Source organism: Carlito syrichta, unplaced genomic scaffold, assembly GCF_000164805.1.
Source record: "Carlito syrichta isolate Samal-C Ts95f unplaced genomic scaffold, Tarsius_syrichta-2.0.1 Scaffold123311, whole genome shotgun sequence".
Lineage (NCBI taxonomy): Eukaryota > Metazoa > Chordata > Mammalia > Primates > Tarsiidae > Carlito > Carlito syrichta.
In genome coordinates, this window is record NW_007067407.1 from 60,340 (window position 1) to 70,809 (window position 10,470).

Below are 10,470 nucleotides of genomic sequence, written 5' to 3' on the forward strand. Positions count from 1 at the left end.
ACCGGGCGCTCCTCGTGGCGCGCGTGCACCTCCACGTGCTCGCCAACCACCTTGACGTTGATTTCCTCCGGCGAGAAGTGCTTCACGTCTAGCAGCACCGAGAAGTGGCCGGGGTCCGTCGGCACCTGCGCACAGCCGGCGCGGGGCGGGACTGTCACTGGGCCCGGCGAGGCTCGCGGACACAGAAGACCCGCAGCCCCGTGGGCTCCGGTGCCGCGGCTACCACTGGCCTCCGGAACCCGGGAGTCCGCTTTCCTAGGCGGAGGCCCCGAGGACCAACGGGATCCTCCTGCCCCCCCGTAATACTCGGGATTCTCGCAGCCAGAGTGATGAGGCTCCCCGCCCCTGCAAGGTCGGGTGCTTCCGCCCTCCCAGGGGGAGGAGGCCTGCCCCCTCGCCCACGTCCAAGATTCCACAGTCACCGAGCCTCCCAGACACTGGTTCCCCTGCTCCCTTGCCCCCAGAACCACCGGGTCCCTTACTCCCCGGCCCCGCCAGGAGTTGGCAAGTTGCCCCTGCCCCCAGTCTCCAGAGTCCTCTTTTTATCCTCCCACTCGGGTCCCCTCCTGCGCCCTCAGCCGTGCCCTTCCCCCACTTTAAAGTGGCCAGCCCCTCCTGCCTCAGGTCGCAGGACACTTCCCTTTACCTCTCCAGGAGACACGGGGTCGCCACACACAGTTCTAAACTCTCTTCCCCAAGACTAACAGCATCCTGTCGCCTCGGGAGTCACTGCCCTCCTCCCTTTTCCCCAGATTTCCTGGGTCACCAGCCTCCTTCAGAGTCACCAAGACTCCCCCTCGGTGACCGTTCCCACCCGCTCAGGGACCCAAGCCTCCCACTGCCCTCAGAGTTTTGAGACCGCCCCTCCCCAACCTCAGAGCGACGGGACCCCCCACCCGCTTCTGTATCGCGGTCTCCAGATTCCCTACTCAGGGGACCCCGCACGGCCCTCCGAGTGGCCGAACTCTACTCCGCTCAGTCATCGAACATTCCCCTCCCCCCACCCCACGCTGGCCCAGACCCCTAGCTTTGGAAGTGGTCGAGTCGGCCCCTCCCCCAGGCCTGGCACCTGGGCGACAGGCAGCGCCACGCTGGGGGCGCGCAGGTAGTAGGGGGCGAGCGCGGTGGGGCAGAGCGCAGCCAGCTCCGCCTCCAGCAGCCCTTCGCCGAAGCGCTGGTCAAAGAGGCGTCCGGGGGCCGCAAGTCCGGGCAGGGGGGCCGAGGCGCGGCGCAGCCAGGACGGCTGCACAGGCACCGGGATCTCCATCCTGCTCCGCGGCGTTGCAGTGCCCCGCGTGCGCAGCCGCCGATTTATAGTGCGCCCCGTGCCGGCCCCTCGGAGGGCCGCCCGGGGACACTGGGACGGTAGCCAGACCCGGCCATTAGTGGAGCCTTATTTAGAAACCCAAACAATGACTTGGCCGCTTATTAAGCGCCTGCTGGATGCCTGGCGAAGGCTGCCAGGAAGATGTCATTAAGATCCCTCGATTTTCTGAAGGGGAAACAAAGGCTGAAGAGGCAGAAACCTGCGGGTGTAGGGAGCACAGCCTGAGGATTGGGATCCCGGGCCCGAGAGGCCCACTGAAGAGTTTCTCGTCCCTTTAATTCACTCCCGCCCCGCTGGCAGCTCTGAGGATGACGCAGATGGAGGTCCTGGGAGCAGATTCCTGGAGAATGCGGTAGCCAAGTCAGGCTGTCAGGAGGACACAAAGCAGGCCCTATCCCCATCCTCAACCGGGCCTTGGGCCCGTCCCCCCGCAAGCCGGGCCTAATTCTGTGCCTCTGACTCAGCCTCGGGTGCGCAGTGACCAGGGGGTGCGAGCACGAACAGTCCAAGCTGGCCCCCTGGGGGCCGAGCGCCGGGGCCCGAAATAGCTCATTTTGATCCCGCTACCTGGGCCAGGAGCCCAGGCCTGGCAACTGAGACAACCAGCTGCTCCTGCAGCTAGAGGAAAATGGTTAGATGACCATCAGGACGGGCCGATTGATTCAGCTGGTGGAGGAATGGCGATTAGAGAGGGGACAGACTCTCCCATTGCGCCACAACAAAAAGAACGGTAGTTACCCTGGAGTTGGGAACGTACTCCTGCAGCAAGAGGGTAGTTAGAAAGCGACGCTGCAGGAAAGCGAGGGTACCTTAGATCGGTCGCCTAATCGCGAGCCCAGTCTCAGAGCCTTTCCATTGGCCAACCGTCTTGCCAATTACTGCTGGGAGCTACAGGTTGTCCAATCACACGTGCTCTCTCAGACAGGCCGAGTTACAGCCAGTCGTGAGACACCTCCCTTTGGTCACGTTCCAGCTGTGTTTATTTTCCTCTCAGCCATTGGTCGCCTCGGAGGCCGCTCTCTTCCTGCGCGGGCCTGGCCGGCGGGGCGGGGCTAACAGTGCGTTGCTCAGCGACAAAGATGCGCGCGCGTCTGTCCGGTGAAGGAGCGGAGCAGGCGGAAGCGCTGAGCTGGCTACGGGATGGACAGCAGGTGAGGCTGATTCCTCCTCCAGGGACCCCCAGAGGCCTGGAGAGAACCAAGGGTGAGAGCAATACAGCCTAGGGACCGGTTTACTGCAATCCCGCGTCTCTCGGGCTCAGCTGCAGTGGGACTACAACTCCCAAGATGCTCCATAGCCTTTGGCCCCTCCAGCCTCAGACCCCGCCTTCCCGGGGGTGCCCCAAACTGCTTTTGTCCTCTCTGAGTGGCCCCAAGGGATTCTTTCCTCCAGCGTGTCCAAGGATAGGTTGGAAATTGAGTTTCTTAATTTTGAAATTGCCCCCAGGAATTCATGGGTGTTGTCTTTGAACTTTCTCGCCATGGTGGAACCCAGTGAATCATGGGGTTTGTAGTCTATCGACTCTGCGCCTTAGCGTCCCCAACGATTTAAAGGAAACGTGCGGTGAGAGAGTCCTAGTTGCGGTTATTAACCTGAGCTCCGCTTCAAAATCACCTGGGACGCTGCGAAAAAGATACAGACGCCCAGTCCCACTTCCAGCTGTTCTGATTCTGTTGGTCTGGGGTGGGAACCCAGCTAAAGTTGTAAAAGGTCCCTCCTAGACTGGACCCCGGGTTGAGAGCCACAGGCTACCAGTTTCTGGATTCTCTGTTAAGACTGCTCCAAAGGCTGATGGGAATCATGCATCCCCCGTCGTTATCTTGAATGTGTAGCGGTACATGGTGGGAATGAGAGAACATCTTTTCCAGAAATCTATGGGAATTGTCTGGCTCTGCAGTGACCGTGCTCTGTCTGCCAACTCCACTTTCCCCTTGCAGCCTCCCAGCTTTCCCTCTCCAAGACAGTCCATTTGGAGGTGCTCCCCTGGGTCGAAGCCACTACTGGCCATCCCGAAGCCAGACCTGGTGCCCCAAGGTGAGGACACCCCACAAAGAGTGCTGAGCACCAGCTCACTAGCAAGGGAGTGACCACTAGAGGATAGGAAGACATGTGCTGGGAGCTGGGGATGAGACAGCAAGAGACAGTCCCTCCTTCCCTCCCTACAGCTCTCCCCAGTCCAGCTCTCTATCACCTGGACCCCCCATCACAGCCCCAACCACTCTAGGTTGCTGTCATAGCAGGATGTTTTTCCTTCCCCTCTGGACTGAGACTTTATGCGTGTCTTCGTTCCCCTACAGGAATGATCCCTCAGACCTCACTTTTTCTTTCTGTGCGCTCCCTCATCTTAGACCCTGAACCCATCAAGATCCCAGAGATCCAGGCTCCCACAAGCTCCCAAAGCTCTAGCCACAGGTTTCAACTCCCCTGAGCTGTTTGAGCAGTCCTGGCCATCCAGTTCAGGGACCCCTTCACCACCCAGCACCGCTGAGGGACAGAGCGGGGCCTCCCCACTACCCACCCTGGCTGACAGCGAGGACTCTGTGGTGGCCAAGTAAGTACTAGCAGCCCTGGGGGGAGTAAGAGTTTGGATTATGGGGAGGGAGCAGGCATGCCATTATAATTATCATGGTCAGAGCTGTTTATGCAGTGCTGTTTTATCACGAGACACTTCGTGTGTGTTATTGAGAGCCCTGGGCCTGTACTGCCTGGGTTCAAATCCCAGCTCTGTCGCTTACTTTCTGCATGAGCGTGGCCTCAATTTCTTTATCTCTCAATTGGGGTTTTTTGTTTTGTTTTGTTTGAGTTGGAGAATCACTCTGCTGCCCAGGCTGGAGTGCAGTGCCACGCTCACAGCTACTACAGCCACGACCTGCTGGGCTTAAGCAATCCTTCCACCTCAGTCTTCCAAGTAGCTGGGACAGGCGCATGCCACCACACCTGGCTAATTTTTTGATTTATTGTGGAGATTAGGTCTCGCCATGTTGCCCAGGCTGGTCTTGAACCCCTGAGCTCAGGCAGTCCTCTTGCTTCGGACTCCCAAAGTGTTGGAATTGCAGGCGTGAGCCACTGCACCCAGCCTAAATTGGGCATATTAATAGCACATATCTCTTAGTGTTGTTTTGAACTTTCAGTGAGTTACCATATGTAATGATCTCTACTAATGCCTCTCTCATAGTGAGCACTTGGATTTATAGCTTCAGTTGCTATAGCTTCAGCTGCTATAACAAAGAGTCCCCAAGTAATTATGGCTTAAACCAGTAGTCCCCAACCTTTTTGGCATCAGGGACCAGTTTCATGGAAGACAATTTTTTCACAGATAGGGATGGGGGGATGGTTTCAGGATGTCAAGCGCATTACATTTACTGTGTACTTTATTTCTATTATTATTACGTTGTAACATATAATGAAATAATTATACAGCTCACCATTTTAAAAAAAAGAAGCACAGAAGCAGGTGGTCAAATAATGCATGGACTAAAATAAGTGTTGAATTCTGACTTTTTTTTTTTTTTTGAGTTGGAGTCTCACTGTGTCGCCCAGGCTGGAGTGCAGTGGCATGCTCATGGCTACCACAGCCTCGACCTGCTGGACTCAGGTCCAGGACCTGCAGTCCTCTTGCTTCTTCAGCCTCCCAAAATTCTGGGATTACAGGCTTGAGCCAACATGCCCAGACTGGATTCTGACTTAAAGCCTGCCACCAGATGGGGCTGTACAATTGAAGTACATCAACTCACTTGCCACTCACTGATAGGGCTGTGATAGGAGTCTGTAAGTAATTGATTTATTATGATCTCTGTGCAGTCAAACCTCATTGCTAATGCTAACTTGTATTTACAGCCACTCCCCAGCGCTAGCATCACCACCTCAGCTCTACCTCACATCATCAGGCATTAGATTCTCATAAAGGGCACAAAACCTAGATCCCTCACATGCGTAGTTCGCAATAGGCTTTGTGCTCCTGTGAGAATCTAATGCCATGGCTGATCTGACAGGAGTCGGAACTCAAGTGGCAATGTGAACGATGGGGAACAGCTGCAAATACAGATGAAGCTTGGCTCATTCACCTGTCATATACCTTCCACTGTGTGTCCTGGTTCCTTTTTTTTTTCCTTAAATTTTTTTTTTATTTTAAAGATGTGGGGTACAATTCATGGTTAGGTATACAATGTTCATTATGCAGGTACCCTTGTTGATGAGGTGTGCCCTCCCCTTCTGGCAGATTCCCACTACTGCCAATCCCTGGCCCAGTTCCTAACAGGCCACTGACTGGTATCGGTGCGTGGCCCAGGGGTTGGGGACCCCTGGCTTAAACAAGATAGCATTTATTTCTCCCTCCTCTACCATGCAGGTAGAAGTAAGCAGGGCTGATATGGCAGCTCCTAGTTGAGGCAGCAGGGACCCAAGATTCTAGTTGCTGTCCCATCCCTAGGCTGTTGCCCTTTCCTTCTGGAACCAGAATGGCGCCCAAACACATCAGCTTTCCAGAATCACAACTCCTGATGCCCTGTTTGTCAAGAACCTACTTCCATGGCCACAAGGCTGCAAAGGCACCCAGTGAATGTAGTCTTTAGAAGAGTGGCTATGTGCCCAGCTAAAAGGTGCATTACTATATAAGAAGGGAACACAGCTACCAGGCTCTGCCATGGTGCTTGGAAAACATTGGCTGTTGTAATTATTATTATTGTTATTATTTGGCCTTCCTCACTCATTCACTTCCCATGCCCTGATGTTCACAGGTATATAAACAGGTTCCGCCAGGCTCAGCCCACAAGCCGAGAGGAACGCCAGCCTGCAGGCCCAACCACAGCTGACTTTTGGTGGTTGCAGTCTGAGTCTCCAGACCCCAGCAGTCAACTTGCAGCAGGTACCTACTTCAGTCTCATACACCCCCTGGCTTAAAACCTTTCCTGATCAATGCCCTCAGCAGCCTCTCTTCCTGGTCCTCATGACTCAACCAGGACTTCTTAGCAGGAGCCAGTGAACCAGAAGGAAGACCCTATACAGCTCTCCTGACTCCTACCAAAGTGACCAGCACATCCCAACTCATGGCTCCCCTTCAGGAAATAAAGCAGGTGGCATCCCCGTTCACTTCCTCCCTTATGTGCCTGAACCGACAGCACCAGACCTGATCCCTGTTTCAAGGGAGCTAAAACAGAAAAGGAGGACTTGTTGCTTAATGTTATTGAGAAATCCAAAAGTAGATGCTTTCAGGCATGGCCGGATCCAGGTGCTTGAAAAATATTGGAAGGAACCCAACTCTCTTGATTCTGTGTTCCTCTTTTTTGGACTCTACATCAGGCAGGCTTTCCCCCTCATAGGAGCCAAGATGGCCCCCAGTGCCTCCAGGTGCCCATGGTAGTAACTCAGCTACTCCTGTGGAAAGTGGAGGCTTTTCTAATAGCTCTGTCCAAAGCCCCTGTACTCACTCTTACTCGTCCTTGCTTGAGCCAGTCACTGTGCTTGATTAAGTCAGCTCTGGCCTGGAAGGAAGGACCGGTCCTTCTCCAACAGCAGTGAGTTGCACGTGAAAGGTGTGAATCCAAAGGAGAAGAACTGAGTCTCTCTTCCCTGAGGAGGAGGAGCAAATTCTAAGCTGGCATGTGAGGGTATCAGGTGGGGTACAGACCTGCACTCCAGAACCTCCGTCCAGAGTCCTTTTCCCAGCGGCCTTTGGGGTGGGGGCTGGCCTCTGACTCTCTCACCCCACAGAGCCTCCACACATGGAACTCATCCCTGCTAGACCTGGAGACACTGAGCTTACAAAGCAGAGCTGCCAAGCTTCTCAAACGCAGGTGCCTCCACCAGCCCCAGTCATTCTTCCCACTCCTACGGCGCTGCCCAGCCCGCTGCCTCTGAGATCTCCATTGCCTCACTTCTGCCTTCTTTCTGCAGCAAGGGCTCCATCTCCTGCTCGTCCCTCAGTCCCAGTGATGCCAGCACTTCCTCACGCCTCCTCAGCTCCAATGGCCTCTCCCCCTTCTCTGGGAACTTTGCCCCTGATTCCAGCAAGGGCTCTGGCCCCGGGGCACCTGGTAAGTGCTTGGGAGGAAAAAATTTAGGGCAGCCTAGGTATGAGTCCTAGCTCTGCCACTTACCAGGTGTGTGACTTTGGGCCTCTCTGGCTTTGTGTCCCCAACTGTCATACAGGGATAATAATGATTATATTTCTCTCCTACCTTGTTGTGAGGATGAAATGAGTCAGTAAATACATGGAAAGCACAGCTCTGTTAACAGTAACTGTCATGAGTATGGCGGCTCTGCTATCCTCTACAATTCTGAACACAAGGCTTTAAAATCAAAAGACTTTTTGCATATTTGGCATCACCCTGGTTTGACAGCAAAATCTGACCTAAAGAACAAGAGGCTATTTGTAATCTGTACTGATCTCATTTGGGTGAATATTTATACATCTCGCTGCATATATTACGTTGTACCAGATGAAATATTTTCTGTAATCCGAAATGGTCAACTCTTGGCAATTTCCTATGGTTCAACCCAACATCAGTGTGTTTGAGTCTGGTGTCCTGCCCAGACCCGTAACTGTGCTATACATACCATGTGACTTCATGAAAACATGCAAGCTGTGTGATTCTCAAGATTTTAGAGACGAGCTAGAGGACCTGGATGACTGTTACTGCTGTTATTGTTGCCACTGCTACCCTGTGCCCAGGTCCAGTGGTGCACGAGACAGATGCTATCCAGGTCTCATGGGGCTCCTGTGAGTGGGCACAGGTACAAGTACAACATGGAGTTCAGGCTGGGCGCAGAAGCTCACACCTTTAATCTCAGCACTTTGGAAGACTGAGGCAGGAGAATCACTTGAGCCTAGGAGTTCAAGACCAACCTGGCAACATAGTGAGAGCTTGTCTCTACAAAAAATACCAAAATTAGCCAGGCATGGTGGCCCACGCCTGTACTCTTGGGAGGCTGAGGCAGAAGGATTGTGTGAGCCCAGGAGTTCGAGGCTGCAGTGAGCTGGAATCATGCCACTGCCCTTCTGGGCAACAGAGTGAGACCCTGTCTCAAAAAAACAAACAGTGGAGTTCATGCATGTTGTATGGTCCTGCCTGAGCTGCCCAGTCTGTCTGATTCCCCATTCTTTCTAATTCACCTTTCATTCATTTCCCCTCCTGAGCTTCAGTTTGCTCATTGGTAAAATGGGGATAAAACTAATACCTACTTCCTTAGTTGTTTTACAGTTACATGTTTTCATTCTTTCATTTGTTTTTTTCTTTTGTTTTGAGTTGGAGTCTCACTCTGTCGCCCAGACTGGAGTGCAGTGGCCACTCCTGGCCCCTGCAGCTTCGACCTGCTGGGCTCCAGCGATCCTTCCGCCTCAGCCTTCCAAGTAGCTGGAACTACAGGTGTGTGCTACCACACCCGGCTAATTCATTCTTTCATTTAACAACATTGAATCCTACTGTGTGTGAGGCCCTGTGAGCAGGATTGGGGATTTCACAGCAGACGAAACACACATGGTCTCACTTTCACGGTCCTAACAGCATAGTGGGTGTGGGGTAGAGAATAGCCACATAACCCCACAAACAAATGTGAAGCAATCTGGAGAGGATTGTGTTGCCGGGAGTCAGGGAAGTCTTCCTGGAGGAGGTACTATCTAAGGGAGAAATGGACAAGAGCCTGCCAGCATGTAAAGTGGGCCTGAAATGGGAGGGAGCATGGACCAGAAAAGGTAAGAGCCATGGGTGAGAGTAGCGTAGCATAAGGGGGAGAAGTTGGCGGTGGTCAGATTATGTTGGGCTATGTAGGCATGGTGAGGCATTTGGTTGTTACTTATTTTTATTTTTTTTAAGTTGGAGTCTCACTCTGTCACCCAGGCAGGAGTGCAGTGGCATGCTCACTGCCACCGTAACCGCGACCTGCTGGGCTCAGGCGATCCTTCCGTCTCGACCTTTCAGAAGCTGGAACCACAGGCGCACACCAACATGCCTGGCTAATTTTTTTATTTATTGTAGAGACATGGTCTTGCTATGTTGCCCAGGCTGGTCTCGAAGCCCTGGGCTCAGACAGTCCTCTTGCCTCTGCCTCTCAAAGTGCTGGGATTACAGGTGTGAGCTACTGTGCCTGGCAAGTCATTTGGTTGTTATGTTATTAATACTGGGGAGACACAGAAGAGTTCTGAGCATGGAGCTGTCTTGGGTGTTAATAGGCACTCCCTCTGGTCGGGCGCGGTGGCTCATGCCTATAATCCTAGCACTTTAGAAGGCCGAGGGGAACGGATTGCCTGAGCTCACGGGTTCGAGACCAGCCTGAGCAACTTGGCAAGACTTCACCTCTTACAATAAAAAATAAAAAAACTAGCCGGGCATGGTGGCACATGCCTGTAGTTCCAGCTACTTGGAAGGCTGAGGCAGAAGCCTCGCCTGAGCTCAGCAGGTAAAGGCTGCGGTGGCCGTGAGCGTGCCACGGCACTCCAGCCTGGGTGACAGTTAGACAACAACTCAAAAAAAAAAAAAAAGAGACTCCCTCTGGCTGCAATCAACACTCAGCGAAAGATGCTGGTGGCTTGGCCTTGACCAGAGCCTGAGGAGCAGAGTGGAGGAGAGTGACCAGGATGTAGGGCAGGAGGAGGGGGGAGGTCTGGAATGATCTGTACAGCGTCAGATGCTAGGGCCTGTGAGAGAGAATGGCAGCCCACCTGATCCCAACTGATGAAATAATGCTCTGGGCGATGGGAATGATGTCTTTTTGCCTCACTGGACTGACGACAGCCCCTGGCCCTGCCTTGAGCCATCACTGGGTTCCCAGCCCAGCGCTGGGCAGTGGGATGGAGCACAAGAAACAGTTCACTTTGCATTCATGCCACAAATATCGATTGTGCTGGGCCCTGTTCTTGACACCGGGCATTTGGTAATGAACAAGGCAGAGAAAAATCACCGCCCTTGCATGACTGCCATTGTAGAGGGAGAGACAATCAGTAAGTAAGCCAAGAAGTTTGATATTTGGTATGTTAGAAGGTGGCAACAGCTAAAGAGAAAAATGAAGCAGGACAGAGGATAGGGAATGGTAGGTCAGGGAGCTGTTGCAGCTTTGAGTAGGGTAGCCAGGAAAAGCCTCACGAAGAACGGGACACCTGCCGGGCTCAGTGGCTCAGCCTGTCATCCCGCGCCTTTGGGAGGCTGAGG

General features: G+C 53.5%; 2 protein-coding genes across 2 annotated transcripts in view; one reads left to right on the forward strand and one right to left on the reverse strand.

The window, feature by feature from the left end:
- Positions 1-1,289, reverse strand: part of HSPB6 (heat shock protein family B (small) member 6) — a 1,607-nt gene extending 318 nt beyond the window's left edge. Inside the window, 2 exon segments of the mRNA XM_021707641.1 lie at positions 1-125; positions 1,070-1,289. The exon segment at positions 1-125 is cut by the window's left edge and continues 30 nt beyond it. Of these exon segments, the coding sequence (XP_021563316.1) occupies positions 1-125; positions 1,070-1,267 (323 nt within the window). The 5' untranslated portion in view covers positions 1,268-1,289.
- A 1,107-nt stretch (positions 1,290-2,396) lies between these two features.
- The window catches only part of PROSER3 (proline and serine rich 3), an 11,778-nt gene continuing 3,704 nt past the window's right edge, over positions 2,397-10,470 (forward strand). The window contains 7 exon segments of the mRNA XM_021707647.1: positions 2,397-2,478; positions 3,265-3,361; positions 3,676-3,878; positions 6,064-6,191; positions 6,296-6,399; positions 7,037-7,119; positions 7,220-7,359. Coding sequence (XP_021563322.1) covers positions 2,468-2,478; positions 3,265-3,361; positions 3,676-3,878; positions 6,064-6,191; positions 6,296-6,399; positions 7,037-7,119; positions 7,220-7,359 — 766 coding nt within the window. The 5' untranslated portion in view covers positions 2,397-2,467.